General features: G+C 38.2%; 1 protein-coding gene and 1 long non-coding RNA gene across 9 annotated transcripts in view; one reads left to right on the top strand and one right to left on the bottom strand.

Annotated features, from left to right (window-relative positions):
• Positions 1–17,477, top strand: part of DLG2 (discs large MAGUK scaffold protein 2) — a 1,049,275-nt gene that overhangs the window by 746,293 nt on the left and 285,505 nt on the right. For all 8 annotated transcript variants that reach the window (XM_072850809.1, XM_072850805.1, XM_072850803.1 and 5 more), the window contains 2 exons: positions 8,122–8,266; positions 11,271–11,412. In XM_072850809.1, coding sequence (XP_072706910.1) covers positions 8,122–8,266; positions 11,271–11,412 — 287 coding nt within the window. The remainder of the gene's footprint in view (positions 1–8,121; positions 8,267–11,270; positions 11,413–17,477) is intronic.
• LOC140646609 (uncharacterized) overlaps positions 15,749–17,477 on the bottom strand; it is a 44,583-nt gene continuing 42,854 nt past the window's right edge. The window contains exon 3 of the long non-coding RNA XR_012040504.1: positions 15,749–15,816. This is a non-coding gene — a long non-coding RNA (uncharacterized lncRNA). The remainder of the gene's footprint in view (positions 15,817–17,477) is intronic.

Here is a 17,477-nt window from a genome sequence, read left to right as displayed (position 1 = left end):
TCAGCAGCTGCTGGGGGACTTGTTTCATTTTCCTATCTGTGTTCTAAGTTTGTGTGAAATGCTTTCAGATCCCAAAGAACATGCAAATCAAATGCATTAAAATTTAAGATGTAATAAAAGAGATGCTACAAAATCAAAACTAATATTGAAATGTAAAACAATTAGGTGCCATCTGAACATTTTGCAGCTTGATGACCGTACTGTTATTAAATGCAGATTGCTAATAGTGTGTTAAGCATTCAGAAGATGTATTATGTAAATACTGAGCATTGTGATTATTGTGAAATCTATACAAGAGCATGTTATGCAGTTATGCTTCTGTGGCACTGAGCCTGGACTCAAGGCTTATCATCCTGAGCATTGCACAGGAAAATGCTCCATTGTAGGATAATCCTGAGGTGCCCATTAGGAAAATTACTGGAGGCAGCATAAGAGTGCTTAAGTCAAAAACTGAACTCATTGGTTTTCCTAGGTCTATGTGAAAGGAATGGACCAAAGCTCTGCTCTGAAGGCTTACAGCTAGGAGAAAAATACTCCCTTAGTGTATTCTGGTGGTAATGCCTATGGTAGTGACTACTACTGCTGGTGGTAATGCCTGCGGGGAGAATACGACTGCAGTGTGTGTCAGTTAGGTTGCTTCTCTTTGCGCTGGAAGGGAGCAAAGGGAAATCACATACAGAGCATCATAGGCTAACACGATAATTCAGGGTCAGCTATAGGGCCAGACCAGGTTGCTCAGGAATTTATCCAATTGAATCTCAAAAATCCCCAGGGGTGGAGTTTGCACAGCCTCTCTGGGAAACCTGTTTTACTGCTCAACTGTCCTCATGAGGAAAATACTTTTCCTTATAACCTATTTGACCGTCTCTTGTTGAGAGACCCTGTCTCTCATCCTGTTACCACATGCCACTCTGAAAAGCTTAGCTGTGCCCTGATGACCTTCCTGTAAGCACTGGGGTCTGCTGTTAGTTGTCCCCAGAGGCCCCCCTTCTCCAGGCTGAAAAAGCCCAGCTCCCCCAGCTTCTTTTCACCAGGCCAGTGCTCCAACCCCAGCCATCCCAGTAGCATTCCCCTCAAGTTGCTCCATTTTGTTATCTTTCCTATAGTGCGGGGACCAAAACTGAACACAGTACCTAGCTACAGTCTAATGAGTGGCAACTACTGGGGAATAATCCTTCCCTGGATCTCCTGGCTCTGCTCCTGCTCATACAGCCCAGGATGCTGTTGACCTTTTTGCTGCCAGGACACACAACTGGCTCATGCCCAGCTTGCTGTCCACCGGGAGCCCCAAGCACTTTTCCATAGAGCTGCTGCCAGGCTGTCAGTGCCCAGCCTGTGCTACTGAAGGGGGTTAGCCTGTGCCAGGGGCAGGACTTACTGTTTCTCCCTGCTGAACATCATAAAGTTCTTGTCAGCCCCTTCCTCCAGCCTATCCAGGATGGCAGCCCTGCCCTCGAGTATATGGACTCGCCCTCACAGTGAAGTGTCATCTGCAAATGTGATGAGAGCGCACTCCTCACCTCTTCCAGATCATTGTTAATGATGATCAGGAAGAGCTGAAAAATGGTCTAAGTTACTACCTCTCAGATAATAATTACTTTCTTTTATCTGATACCGTCCTCTCACTTTGGAAGAGTTTATCTACAGACTGGATAAATGAGAAATCAGTATAAAACTGTGTGTTTTTACTAGTACAAAACAACACTAATAGCTAGAAGAAAGGTATTCTTCAGGGAAAACTCTGAAAATATGAGGCTTTAAAAGAAAATTTAAGCTAATATTTATCTTCGTAAGTATTAGCTTTTCAAAAATTTGTCTCCTAAACCAAAATACCCTCGCGTGTTTGGGCCATATCCTGTTGCTTCTTGGCCCATGTAGTCAGAGAGATCAGACTTTTGTGGGGTTATTTATGCTTATAGGAGAAGTGATGTTACTCACATACCAAGAGATAATTTCGTTCTGTTTTCTTGCTGAAAACAGAAGGAAGAAACAGGATCCACTTTCCTGTTCAGAAATGTAGGCTTGCTTTCTACCCAGTTCTGTGCTGAACAAAGCATGTTATTGTTTGGTGGTTTCATAGGCCTGCAATGAGGTTGTGATTGCACAATTGTTGATATGTTCCTTACAGGATCCCCTACCAGTGTCTGTTACTTTCAGATTGTATATGGATGCAGGATCATGTTTGTGTTAAACTAATCAGAGCATATCATTTAAGATGCATCTAGATTAACATTTGGTTCTGATCAGAAGTGCTCTTTTAAAGTGATTTTGGCTGTCTTGTAGGATGGTCATTTAGAAAACAAATTGGATTTTTTTAAAATGAAACTGCAACAGAAAATGTGGTCAGGAGCATTCCTAATTAGCATTGCATTGCAGCTGCGAACAGGCATTTTAGTCAGCAGACTAGATGTAATGCAAACTAACCCCCTTAAAAAGTGTGTAGCATGGATGTCATATCATCCAGACCCTCTCTTGCTGTGGATCGCTCCTAGTGCACACATTCTTCACTCAGGTAGGTGCACCCACAGATCCAGAGTTACGCTGCTATGCCAGTTGGTGGAGTACAGGCATTACCCAGTTAGACTCAAAGGAAGAAAACAATGTGAACGGATAGTACCTGATCTGTAGGTTGTACTGGCTGACTAGCACAAAGGAAACACACTGGAAAAAATATATTCTGAGATGGAGAGCGAACTAGTACTGAACCAACTCAGGGGGTTCGGTGGCTGCATCTCTTCTGATGCAGCGCTGGGCTCTGAGCCAGATTTACACTGCCATTGACTCTGGCCTTGCCATGCTTTAGCTAGCATTCAAATGTAGATTTGCTAGGATCAGTCTTTGGATGGTACCCTAGCAATAAACTTCCCAATTTATTCCTTCTAATGATACTCTCATCTGGTTGTTCCTTCACAGTTGTATCATCCTCATGCCACTCCATTAGCCTTGGAAATTTTTTTTTTTATTTCCACCAAAATCAGCGTAAACTGGGATTGAAAAAAGATGGTCCAATATAGTAGTGCCACTTGCACTGTGTATCCACTACACTGCTTGAAGCCTGAAGCCCACTGCTCAGTCTCATGTTTGTCTGTGGAGCACAAACTCTTGCATTTCTCTGCAAAGAGAGGATCTGGTTTAGGACACTTAGCCCATAACTGTTAATAATCTAAGCAAGCTAATTTCAGAAGGATTAACAGACTGTCTCATCTGAAGATAGCCAGTTTCTTTCTATTCAGAGTCCTGCACTTGCACAACTAACTCAGGAGTCCATGGGATTATAAGTAGTTAGTTAATCCAAACAGATTTAAATCCTTAGGACAGATGATTGCTCTACAGCATTGAAAAATCTTTCACTTTTCTCAGCCTTTTAAATCATGGTGAGGTTTTAAATAGGACATCAGCATTCTAGAATTACAGCTGGCACAGCACAGGTGTTTACCAGCAAATGTTCACTCAGGATTCACTCAGGAAAACCCACTTTCTGAATGAAAAGTAGAATATTACACAAAAGCAAACATTACCACTGGCAAGGTAAAGATCACTTCTTTGTCTCATTCACTGAGTGAATCAAATGTCTCTTACCCTAAATCAATAGAGGAAAGGAATGAATTCCCCTTAAAAAAAGAAAATTAAATAAGACAGACTTATTCCTCCAGAGCTCTTCTTCTGTTATCAGCTTATGCTGTTGTGAATGAAGTTATTCTTTAGAGCACTTGTACAGTCATTTTGGGGATTCTAAGCTTTTCACTTTAGCTGCTTCTCGGTGCCTTTGTTTTCCAACATGAATGTAGGAAAACTTCCAAATAAGATAATTCTTGCTTAGGTTTATACTTCATTGCCTTGATTATGCTATTTAGGAAAAAAAACACCCCAGTCTTTCTATATCTCCTTGGCAACATTTCTTACTGATTTCCCCCATCACTCAAATAGCTTCTTGGATTGGACTTATATCTTTTATTTCCTTCTCTATTGCTATATTATTTCTTCCTCTTATGCTTTTCCTGTAATATCAGTATGTCTTTGTATCACATACTTTCTATTTAAAGAAACAGCTTTCCTAGTTTCTTTTTTACTTCAGATCATGTTTGCATTTCTGCATTTTCTGTATATGGAACTTTTCCCATTAGAAAAGCCCCACTTGCTCCGTGCCTGTTTTCCTTCTGACTCCTCTCCTTTGGTTCCTGTTGCAGCATTTTGTGGCTCAAGCATCCAATTCTTGTAACCAAACTGACCACTCAGATAAATTTTTTTTTTAGCATTTGCCTTAGAGTTTTTTTCCCTATAATTCATTGCTACCTAAGTTTCTTCTTAGAGCCAGAGAGTTGGCATGCAGTACCCATTCTACCCACGCAACTCTGGTGTTAGCCCTTCTGCATGAAAGTTTCAGCATCTCAGAGGGTTGTATGCAATATACACTTTGATTTCTTATTTTGTGCACATCTCCCACTCTTCATCTTCTTTACCTCTAACTCAACTCTTTTTTTTCAAACTATATGCTCTGCTAAGGTCATCTCGACAGCAGGAAGTGAAGCTTTGGTATGATGCATTGACTGTGTCACAACCACTGAAAAATCAGATTTAGTACTTGAAATTCTTTTAAAATAGGCATCTTTTATGGAAAAAAGAAAAAGCTCAAGAAATAGTCTCTCTTGGAGATTGAGAGATTCTCCTCTCTCAATAAATCTTACCATAAAAAACAACTACAACATCATATTTCCTAATAATCACCATCTCTGGCATGACATTTTGAAGACTGATATCCAGAGATTTCCTTATAGAAAAATTACATACTGCAGTCATCTTGCAAGAATATCTAGGGAGCTGAACAATATAATCCTTCTATATATTCAGGTTTTCATTGTTGTGTATCAGAATACATACAGATGTCTTTATTTGTAATCATTGTTTTATGATCAAAAAGTAGAAAAGATACTGATACAAGCACATATTAGTATTAATGGGAATTGCAGGTCCAAAGCAAGGACTACCTTCTGAAGGAAACTGGGAAATGCATAGTATATTTTGTATACTGTAATTCTAAATTGATGTTGGCAATGACTACGAAAAGTGGTTTTATCTCCTTCTCAAAGATCTACCATTTAAAAGAGACCTTATGGCACCACTGAGAATCTTTGTCTTAATGAATCAATGCATTTATTTATGTATTTATTTATTTGCTCTTGATTTACATTGAGTCTGTCTTTATTTCTTTGTTTACTGAGAACTGAGCAGTCCAGGACAAAATTAGTTAGTAGCAAACTTCCTTTCTAGGAGTGTTCTCTCTAGAGATGAGAAACCTCTAATTTTCTATATATTTGGGATGAGTTTGAATAACAATTTTGGTATATGTTGCTGCAATACTTTTTATAGCAGAACTCTATTTACTTTGAAGGGTCCTTTCTTCTCCTCAAATTTTCTTCCAGTGTCTTTTCTCTGAAGCTCTCCTTTGTATATTGATTTCACTCATGCGTTGCCTTCTTTCAAGTTCTACCAGGTTCCAGCTCTACATGTTTCAGTTTTCCACAATATTCTGCACACTTAAGCTTATATATACCAGAAATGAGAAAAAAAATCATTGTACATAAACCTTGCAATGATCTCTAGGATCTTAAAGTGTATAAAGATAAACATAATGCATAACTGCTCAGACATTAATTCTTAGTTCAGAATTGTTTGGTCTTTAATTCTTATCTTAACTTCAAGATTTGTACAACTTGTTGTTAAAATACCTGTCCTATAAAGTTATTGTCAGAGAGATAAGAAGTAGGACCTGTCATAGAAAATATGTTTTATATGTATCATACTATATTCTTGTAGTAAAATGGCTGTTTATCCTCTGACTGCACAACTGTGACATCAACGTGTGTTGTGATGGAAGTACAACAGTCCTAACCATGATTTTTATCAGCTAGTTTTCCAGGAAAAAAACTTTGGAAAAAAATTGCAACAAGTCAATTTGTTTCTTAATTGTTTTTATATGCTCCTAAAAAGATGAAAAGTCAAAATCCAGACAGTGCTATGATATTTAATTTTGTGTCTTTTTTGACTAAGAACATTTATTTACAGCAGCAGTATAGTGGGAGGTTATGATGTGAGATTTTCTTTACTGCAAAAAGCTTGCAGTTAGGATGAAACACAAGATAGATAGTGTACAGACAGCGTGGGAAGGAGAAAAGGTAAAGGATAGCTGTGCGGTCATATTTCCAAAAGTGTGAATCTTCAGTATTTGGCAGTTTTGAAATACATAAACAAGAAAGGCTTAATTTCAGTCACTTCTTGCTATCAGCCTAGTAATTTAAAAGGCATTTATTTATTAAAAGTGCATAGGTATGTTACTGCTGTTCACAACAAAAAAAACCAGATAAATTTATAGAAGATAGGTATCAGATTTTTATTTAAATAGAAGACCTGTCAAAATGCAGCATACAGTGTCAGCAACTCTCTTCTGAGTGTTAGGTTGTATCATAGCTCTTCATGTCAAATTGTCATAACATGCCTGTCATTGCCTCTTTCAATTAACCTTGAAACCAAGGCTGAGATTTATACAAGGAACAAAGTTTAAACAGAATCCTTACATTTAGCAAAACTGTCCAATAGCAATCATTCTCTCTTGGTGTTGAGGAAATCGTCTGGGTATGAAGAGTCCTCTAGTGATTCATAATAGCTGGATTTCTTTCTAGTTACCAAACCCTTTGGCAGTAGCTTATTGTCGCAGCCAGGCCTCTGATAATTTCCTGATAGTAAATTCCCTAGAAAGTATGTATTTTTTTCTGTGATTTACAACTTTACTATGTTATACTATAGTTGAGGAGCTACTTTTTTCTTTCATCTTGCATAATCTTTACAAGGAATCCTTGCAGTAACTGTAGAAGTTAGAGGATGGCACTTTAAATCACAATAAAATGTTTCATATGCAACATTCACCGTGAAATGTAGGTCACTGGAACAGGCTCCCCAGGGAAGCGGTCATGGCACCAAGCCTGTCAGAGTTCAAGGAGCGTCTGGACAACGCCCTTAGTCATATGGTTTAGTTCTAGGTAGTCCTGCAAGGAGCAGGGAGTTGGACTTGATGATCCTTATGGGTCCCTTCCAACTCCAGATATTCTATGATTCTATGATTTCTATTGGCTTATACCACATGTCTGAAACCTGTATCTACACCTTATTTAATTCTTTCCTCTATCCTATAATTTCTCTGTTCAGGATGTATGTTTTTCGGGGCAGGGACCATTCACTATTCTGTTTATACGAGGACAGCCTATTGTTGACATTCTGTGGATATAGTGGATTTATATGTGAATAAATTTTATACACCTCTACAATAAACCACTTCTGACACTTTTCTTTTGATTTTCTTTGTCTGGGAGTAAAGCATAAATAGGCAAGTTTTATTGCCACTTATTTCCTTCCCTATTTAATCTGTAGTCCTGTACTCTTATCCTTGCTTTTGTTAGTTTTGTTTTTTTTTTCATAAAGCACAGAACTAGTACTACATTCTCTTACTTTTTCAATGTCTCTTTCCTGTGCTTCCAGAAAAATGACAAACTTTCACACTGAAAATCCCTTTTCCCCCATCCAGAACTGCCCTTTTTCATTTCCTGCACCTCATAGGCAGCCCCTTATTCTGTATACCACTTTGTACTTCTTACTATGTCAATGGTCAATATCATATCAGGGATGGAAAGATTTGGGGGTGTTAAGTATTTCTGAGGTCCCAGCTGTGTGTGCTAAGAGGTGAATTTGGACAGTTCATCTTGATAGGTCAAATAACATAGGCAATTTCTGTAAATGATGTGGTGTTAAGTTATTAAATTATTATTAAATATAGTTTTATGTTAATGATGATACTGGTAGCAGAATATTACAAAGGACTTTCCTACTGACAAGACCAAGTGCCATCTCGACCCATTATGATTCTGTGATATTATCAATACTGCTACGTCAGTCTTTGAATATGCATGTGCTAAGAAAACTGTATTTTCTACCTTGCTGTAATACTGCTTTTGTAATCTTCAGTGCTCTTCGTCTACAATATTTTTCCCAAAATTTTGATAACTGCAAGGCTGTGTCATTTTTTGTGTCTATATCTGCATTCCAACTCACCTGTCTGATTTCTCCTTTAAGGTAAATAATTACAGTTTAGAAGAAGTTACCCATGAAGAGGCAGTAGCGATACTGAAGAACACATCAGATGTAGTGTATCTGAAAGTTGGAAAGCCCACCACCATTTACATGACCGACCCATATGGCCCACCAGATATTACTCACTGTAAGTGACTTGTGCAACTCATTTTGTAGGAGATACCAGTTTGTCAGATGATTGTGATTTTTTCATAGCTTGTCCAAAGTACCCCATTAAAGTTTATGAAACAGCTTGGAAGGCTACAAAAATGAAATGTTTACTGCCACTTAAGTATGCTACGCTCATAAAATATCACAAATAATATAACTCTGCTGAAGTATTTTTGCAGCAAAAGTAACAATATAGCTGATGTACAGCTGAGCTGATTCTAAATAGCCATTGTCCAGGTCATCAGACTGAACTGTAACCATTGTGACAATTACAGTAATAAGTATATACAAATATATTTTGAAATACGATTAGATTTGCAGACTGGAGTCCTCTGTCCACTGAAAAATCGGAACAAGCAGCAAACCATCTTATACAAATTTTGTGAAAAGCCTGAGGCAAATATATGTCATATTTGGATAAAATATTTACTTGGAATGCAAAAATCACTGCTCTACCTACAAAAATTTACCTATTTTCTGTGTATATCCAATCCCTAAATTATTGTTCCACTTTGCTTTATGCTCAGTCTCTCCATTAACTTTATATATGTTCATCTGCTATTTTTTCCCTGAGGACTAAGGCCTTATTTGTCCTTGCATTTAATGTACACTCTGTTGTAGGAAAAGTTGTTGAAACAATATAGTAAAGCTCAGTGAAGGATCTCATAGGAAGGGAAGATTATTTTATTTTAAGACAAACTGATTTCAATCAGGCCATGATCTCCATGCACTCAAAATCATCTAGGCTCATGTCCAGCATTCAGGTAGAAAGATGTGCATCCAGGTGCATCGCCAGGACTCCTCGAGATGACCAAGTACAAGAGTGGGTGGCTGTGGAGTCCCTATTGTACACATATACCTTCTTCTTATGTTGACAACCTCCTTGCTGATGTGCTTTTTGTACCCTTAAGGAGATGACAGTAATTAGGATCTTCTCTTTCTCCCATCTGTCCCACCTACACGTCTTCAGGATTTGCTCACTTCTCTTTTGTCTCCTTCTCTGAGTGTCCTAGGCTCCAATCTAGTCTTTATCTCCTGCCATCATCTCTTAATGGCTTGAGTCGTTGTTTTAGTTTGGGTGTAGGCTGTCCTGACAAGTTACATGCAGTTATGTTGAGTATTGATGACCTATTGATGAATCTAGGTGCTGTCAATACATGCCATTCTTATACCCCTCCTGCCAGTCCTCCTGGTCTCCATACCCAGGCATTCCCATTCCTTTTTTATTCACAGCAATCTTATTTCAGTTGCAGCTCTCTATACCACTGGTGCCTGTTAGTCTAAACAGTTCATTACTGAAATTCCCTTTCTTCATCTAGTTGTTCATTAAAAACCGTCCACCTTGGGTTCAACTACCAACAGGGACCAGCTGCGCCATCTAACAATTGGATGGCAGTTTAATTTTTGACAAGAGCTTCAGCAACTGATCCATACCCATGTTGATCTCCTGCCAATAATCCTAGGGGCACTTAAGGCCAACCAAAGGCTGGGACAGGCAGATTTTCCCAGTGAATGATAGAGATTTAAATTTTTCTGCACTTTTGCATAGTGTTGCTACTGTGGACTGACAAAGTTGAGGGAAAAGCTAAATATCCATAATCCTCCTTATTCAGACTGCTCCATAAAAATAGAAGGGAAGGTTTTGTAACATGCACATCAGGTGGTATACTCAACTGTGCTGAGGATACCTATTTAGTTAGCAAATGTTACAACAGATGGCAATCACGTTGTTCAGTAGCAGTCTGGTCTGGATCTTAGCAAAGCCCAAGAAGTAAAAATGTTAAATGTCCCTATCCAATCTCCTGCTTTATAATACTTTCCAAAATAATAATTTGGGAGTTCTAAAACAGTGTGTTTTATTATGTCAGATTATAGATCAGCAGCATATGAGAAGACAGAAGTAATTCCAGAGGGAGATTAAAGGTTGAAAAGATTTGCAGTAGCCCATCCCAGGCTGTTGGTGCATACAGATTCATTTATCCTCAGGGAACCTTTCATTATATCTACGCGTTCAGAGTATTTCAGAACGGGTAATGGCCTTTCCCTGTAGAGATATTTTGCTTTGAAACATTTGGTATCTCAGCATCTGAAAGAAAGACTGAAACTAATACTAGAAAGTTTAGCTGTCTTCTTCTCATGAGAAAATTAATCATAGCTCATTGCAGAAGCACGTATCATTGTTTTTCCTATTTATCATTGCATTTTCTAATTACATTAACTAGAGATTGAATACAACTATTATTACTTCTCTCTAGCCATAAATATCCCTAGTAACTTCAGAATAGCAAAAAGCAAGCAAACAACAAAACCCACAGACCCAATATAGAATCAGGCAGCATAGTCCTGTAATTTTCATTGTTAATCATTAATACGTTAAGAGATTTGTATCCACTTTGTATTTTAAATATACAGATTTACTGTGATCTAAATACCATCTATGTTGGTACTGAAATTTCAATTATATTGGGAATTTTGGCACCTTTAGTAGATCACAGCTTTAAATCTTCACTGTACATAATTCTTGCCATACATAAAATTCCTGCTCTTATCCTGCATTGAGCTCTTACTATATTACTCCCATTGCTGTATATTGCAGCCAAAAAGAGGACTGTGCTTTTAATCTAATTCTCTCCTATTTACATTTCCTTCTTCAAGCCAGTCCTCACTGAAGAACGTTTCCTGTCTCCCAAACTATCCTTTCTTATTCAGATCGCCTCTAAAGAGTCAATCCCTGCAAATTACCCATTATTTATTATTATTATTATTATTGTTGTTGTTGTTGTTATTATTAAGCTTTCAGGGAAACTCCAGCTGTTCATTCCTTCTTGTTACATTTTAAGCTCTCTCAGGCAAGGATTGTCTGTTTTGATGTTATTTACAGCAATGAGCATGTTCTTGGTACTTAACTAAAAAATAGTGCTCTTGTGACATCTAATCAAACATGAAAGTGGCTAACTAGAAATGCTTATTCTTACCATCAGCTTATTCTCCTCCAATGGAAAATCATATACTCTCTTCTGGAAACAATGGCACTTTAGAATACAAGGCATCCCTGGCCCCTATCTCACCGGGAAGATACTCGCCCATTCCAAAGCACATGCTTGTGGAGGATGACTACACCAGGTCAGATGCTTCTCTTTATTTGTTACCTTTCATGACGATTGCAAAGGACATAGGTAAAGCATTCCGTGCACCTCAAATAGAATACGGCATATAGTTCTTTTCACCCATGTTCAAGGGAAGATGAATTGAAACTGTTACAGGTATGAAGACAACTAAGAGAAAGATCACACGAATGAATGCGGACCTGAGGTCCATGTTGTCTGGGTGCAATCCTGCACTAGTTCCTAAACAACATGGCTGCACTAGAACAATGCTGGCACTGAGCAAAATTTTCTGCTTCTTAACACAACTAGGATCAGTGACTCATCTGGCTCACTGTATGTATGGGTGGAGGGACTGTATGTGCATTTGTACCTGTCCGTGACAGTATGCTCTGAAAGGTCCAGCTTGTTTAGTTTAGTGAAAGCAAGGCTGAAGTAGCCTGTAATTGCTCTGTGTACGCTCATTGAAAGATAAATGTTATGGAGAGAAAACACTATGGGAAAAGAAAAAAAAATTATAAACTGGCTGCGAATAAACATAGGAGGGAAACTGGAAAAAGTTTCTTAACCATTAGAGCAATCATAATATGAAACAGTTTTCTGTGAGAGCATAGAGGTTAAAAGGAAACTGTTTATGCAGTGGCACTTGATACCTTTATAAAAGGGGTTCTTTGATGTGATTGTCAGTAAAATGACCCTCGAAATTGCTTCTCATCCTTTTTGTTTTTAATAATCCCAAAAGATTTTGTGACTACTATATGGAAATATGGTAACAGAATTGTATCTATGTAGTTGATTTCCAGGTAGAAAAGACACATACGAAAATGCTGGGAGGGTTCTTTTTTGCCCTGTGTTAGATCAACACTGAATGTCACTGATGAGACAGTGTGTATTTCTCTTTTTGTTTGAAGAGCACTACCATTCACTTAGAAGACAACAGTTGTTAAGTTTGTAAAATGAGCCTTCATTACAATGTCTAGTGCCACAGAAAATGAGAAAATATTTTTCTTCTGTGCTTCAGTATTTATAAATTCATTGGGTTTAAAGCTAGGAGGGGGCTGTTCTGATCGTCTAACCTGACCTACTGTGTATCTCAAGCCAAAGAATCTCATCCACTTATGTATTCATCAGCTTCATAACTTGCTAATTTGCATTTCATTTTTCTTGTTCCATATGATTACGATCTCAAGCTGCTTAACTTGTTGGATCAGACAGATTCAGAGTAACTAAATCATAATACAGTGTTTAATCAGGACATAAATGTATGGAAACCACACCTTGCTTCCCTGTCTTGGCTAAAAGAATTTCTCCTTTGTTTTGATTGAGGACGCAAAGCTGACACTGCTCTCCTTCAACTTATGAGACATTCAATTAGGATGAATTTTCTCCAAAGGGTTCCAAGAAGTTACATTTTTTTAATTAATAGTTAAAACATTGATTTCATTAAATTGTGCATCAAGGCTTTACCTGGGCTAGTACTGACCTCATAATTTCTAAAATGCATATGTATAGGAAGAATACCAGTATAGTATCTGGGTTACAATGACGAAGGCTTTGTCAATAAGCTTGTAGTGCTGAATTGTCTCCTTCTGTAATGAGATGTCAGCACCATTATTACTGCTAAACAGTTGGCAAAGTTTAAAAACAGCAAAATATGCAACCTTAAAAGTAGATAATAGTTAAGGAGACCAAGAAGTCACAGCAAGTGAAGGAAGTAATCCTAAAAAAGGAGAAAAGCTGCCCTGAGAATTAAAAGACCATTTAAACAGTTAGAAGACCTGTAAGGTAATGAAGAATATCTTTAGGTAGTTCTGTGTTTCTTTGTGTTCCATGTAGCTGATTTTAACTTCCTAATTACTTCTACCAAAAAAAAAAAAAAAAGGAAAAAAAAAGAAACAATAGTGGTAGAAGAGAAGGCAATGACATTCCTAGCCCATTAGTTCAGTAGATATCCAGTAGAAAGCATACTTCTTGTTCAAAGAACTATGCAGGATATATATTGAAATTAATTAGTACGTCTGTTTGATCTTTTTAAGAAGAAAGATGTATTCCTATCCTGATATTTTTAGTTGTTTTTTAAACAAGTTAATTTTGCTGGTTTATCTCCTGACAGTAAAACCAAATACTGACACGGTCTGGTTCTTGACTGAGGTATTCACACCAACATCCGTTTTGTATTATTTGGGGAAAAAAATGAATGTCCAGAGAAGCCGTGTATATGCTGTGAAATGCTCCTCTCTTGTGTTCTTCTTCCCACCTGGATTTCCAGATTAGTGTGTTGTCTAATGAAGGGCTGATATCCAAAGTCTTCTGTGGCAGTGGCACTATTGAGAGGAGAGGCTGACTCTACAAGCATGACCTTCTGTGGAAGGTGTGTGGCGCTGGCAGAAATAAAGGTGTCAAGTAATAGGGGCAGACTGAATGCAACAGAGCAAATCAGATTAAAATCTCCTAGTTCTAAACAAGTATTTACTTCGACCTATTGAAAAGGAGAAGGCTATTATGGAGTTAAGTATATTAGCGATAATAGCTTATATGCTACCCTGACACCCAGGATACAAAAGCACAAAGATAAAATGAATGTAGTCATAAGAAAAATGTCACTTCTTGCCATTGCATTTCCTTACTGGACATACAACATACAGCACTATCTGAGAGACACCAAAGAAGAGCCAGAGACCAAGTTTCTCCTCTGACTACAACGACTAAGAAGCTCTGACCTTCAAAACCAAACCATTTAACCCTTGAATGATACTGAGCTTTTTTTTTTTTTTTAATGTCCATGTAGCTAATTATTGCCTATTGATTCAAGTGGGACTATTGAAAATGCCACAGTTAGCTCTCACAGTGATTTTCACAGCTATAAACTGAGAATAGTGAATGCACTCTTTCTGTGCAATGCCATAGGATTTGCTGATGAGCCTGACATTAAAATAAGAAGATATTTGGGAAGTCTTTGTTGCTGACCAGTTTAGAAAGACTTTTGGGAAGTTAATTATCATATTGATAATTTTAGTGAAACCTATAGATTCCTTGATTGCAGCATTTATAATTAGGTTTCCTCACATCATTTTTTATAATTAAAATGATTGCCAACTACTGCAGTGCTATCCATTAAAACTACTTAGTTCTTACTATAATAGGTTTTCAGAGCTAATTTACATGGTGATCACATAAGGAAATTTATTACCCATGCAGTCATAATATGGCAACACTTCTGGCAGATTTTCATTTGTGACAGCTAAAAATATTTGGAACAGTAACTTCTCCACTGTAAGAGGCTTTTGCAATTTCATAATTCTTTGTACACATGATTTGAGTGAGGCTGATGACAAGCTTTCTTTTAACTTACTTGCTATAATGAATCTATCAGTAAAGCTTAAATGGTTGAACATTCAACTCAATTTGTCCACTTTCCCTTGCTTTTCTTTTTTGTTGTCCTTTTTTTTATTCCAGTTCTAAGGTTTTTTAAGTAAATATTTGTATTTTGCCTAACAAAAATAAGTGTTTCTGTTGATCAAAAGTTGTATTTTTAAGTCTGATATTGAATCTGCCTCTGAAAAAAATTCAGTACAACTTTTACTTAATAAAACTATGGGGAAAAAATAACTTAATCCGAGCAAAAAGGATAGAAAAGTAACAAATCATCTTCAGCCACAAGTTTTAATGAAGCTGGATGTTGTCTTTTAATTACTGAGGTTTTGTAAGTTGTGTATATTATTGGTCCAAATGCTGTTAGTGATGGGCATAATTTACTTTTTTTTTAATGGATTAATTTTAAATTAACTCGGGATGGAAGCTTTGCCTTCCAGTATTTTTTATAAAGATTGTCACCTTTTAAAATTTAAATAAAATAACACAACTCCAGGTTAGTAGAATGTGGGATCAAAAGTGGATAAAAGCTATATGCCAAGTAACTCTGCCAAGACAATCATCACCGTTCTGCAAGTAAGTCCTTATTTGTTTTAGTTTCTAGTAAGATTAAAGTGTTGTGCAGGCCATGCAGGAGATTCCTTGATTCCGTTGCTGACAATTTCCTAATACTGCTAGAAGGGAGAAACAGGAATAATTCTCTGCTTGACCTGCTGCTTACAAAAAGGGAAGAACTAGTGGCAAAGGTGGTGATAAATAACAGCTGGGATCAGAGTGACCATGAGTTGGTTCAGTTCATGATTCAAAGGAAGTCTGGAAAGATAGTCAGCAAGTTATGACTGTAGACTTCAGAAAAGCAGACTTCAGCCTTCTTGGAGAATTGCTAAGCAAAATCTCTTGGGATGCTGCCACAGAGACATAGAGTCCATGAAAGATGGATGATTTCTAAATAAAACTTACTGAGAACTCAGGAATGAACCATCCAGTTGAGCAGGAAGGAGGCAGATTCAGCAGAAGGCCTTCTTGGCTGAGCAAAGAGCTTTCTGATGACCTAAAATGCAAGATGTAGACAAGCATTGCTTGACTGCTTAATGACAAAATCAGAAAGCTGATTGATTTGAGCTAAGACTTACCAGGGTCATAAAGGAAAACAAAAAGTGATTCTGCAGGTGTGCTACTTTCAAAAATGAAGGTAAAATTGGGTGAAGGGAAAAACTGATGACTGGAGGGGAAGACAGTGTAATGATAGACAATATAGAAAAAGCTGAAGTACTCAACATCGTCTTTGCCAGGCATTTAAGGGACCAGAAGGTAATTGGAATAGTCAGCATAGATTTACCAAAAGCAAATAGTGTGCTTGTCCAGTCTGGTTGCCTTTCCTGATGAAAGGACTAGCTGCGTGGATGAGGGGAGAGCAGTGGCTACCCTATACCAATCAGTGCCACAGCACATGTGCTGCCTTGAGCAGGAATGCCTCTTTGCTGTGTGAAAACACGGCTGACTCTAAAGGTATACCTGACCCATGCCATAACTCCCACATATGTGCGTCAGGGATCTCCTGTGGGGCACATGGTGATTCCTCTTCTCCACTAGTTGCCCTGGGGAGTGGCTGCAAAGGTATTTCTCACACCTCCTCTGTGGGCAGGAGAAGCTGTAACATGGGAAGCACCCTTTAAAACTCCTCCAGCAGCCTCTCATCCAAACATGAGGAAGTGTTGGATAAACACATACAAGTAATCCATAGCTGGAAAGAAGATAGGATTTGTAAAGGTTTGGAAACCTTCTGGATAGCCTTTTGGGTATCTCCGGGATTATATACTGTCACCTTGCTCATTAACCTTCTCCCAGCATGGTTATGCTTGCTTGCATGCAACGGCAGACTTTGGTAAGGCTTTTGACACAGAGTCCCACAGCACTCTTGTTTGAAAGCTGGGGAAGAGTAGACTAAAAGAAGAGACTGGGTTGGGAACCAACTGAACCAGTAAGCTCAAAGGGTAATGATCATCACTTGACATCTGTCAGGTGGTCAGTGATGAGCAGAGTAGCTCAGGATACCTTGGGCGTCAGTGAATATCTTCACCAATGACCTAGATTATGACACAGAGTGCACCCTCAGCAAATTTGCAGAGGATAATAAATTAAGGGGGAGTGGTTGACATGACAAATGGCAGAGCTATATTCCAGAGGGATTTTGATATACTCGAGGACTTGGCCAGGAGAAACCTCATAAAGTTCAGTAAGAAGTCTGCACCTCAGGTGGAACAGCTGCACACACTTGTACGGGCCATGAAACAAACGTCTGAATCGCAGCTTCACTGAAAATTACCTGGAGGTTACAGAGGATGCCAGGCTGAACATGGACCCAGGAGTCCACTTTCATTGCCAGTCAGGTAATCAGCATACTAGGCTATATTAGGAGAAGCATGGCCAGCAAAAAGAGATAAGTTATTTTCTAGAAAACTGAAACCAATTCCTGTTCTTCGACTTCAAGAGGGTTGTGGAAAAACAGGAGAGGGTCCAACAGATTCTCAGAGTCCTAAATCACATGGAGGTTAGAGGGAAGTTGAGGGAACTGGGGCTTCTTTAATGTTGTGAAAAAGAGATTAAGGGGCTATCTAAGAGCACCCTATAAATACTGAGTAGCAAAGATGATGAAACCAAGCTCTTCTCAGTAGAGAAGGACCAATGGCCACAAGCATTGGCTTTGGATGT

Source organism: Ciconia boyciana, chromosome 1 (genome assembly GCF_034638445.1).
Source record: "Ciconia boyciana chromosome 1, ASM3463844v1, whole genome shotgun sequence".
Lineage (NCBI taxonomy): Eukaryota > Metazoa > Chordata > Aves > Ciconiiformes > Ciconiidae > Ciconia > Ciconia boyciana.
The sequence above is the reverse complement of the archived record's forward strand: the minus strand, read 5'-3'. Positions and strand labels throughout refer to the sequence as shown.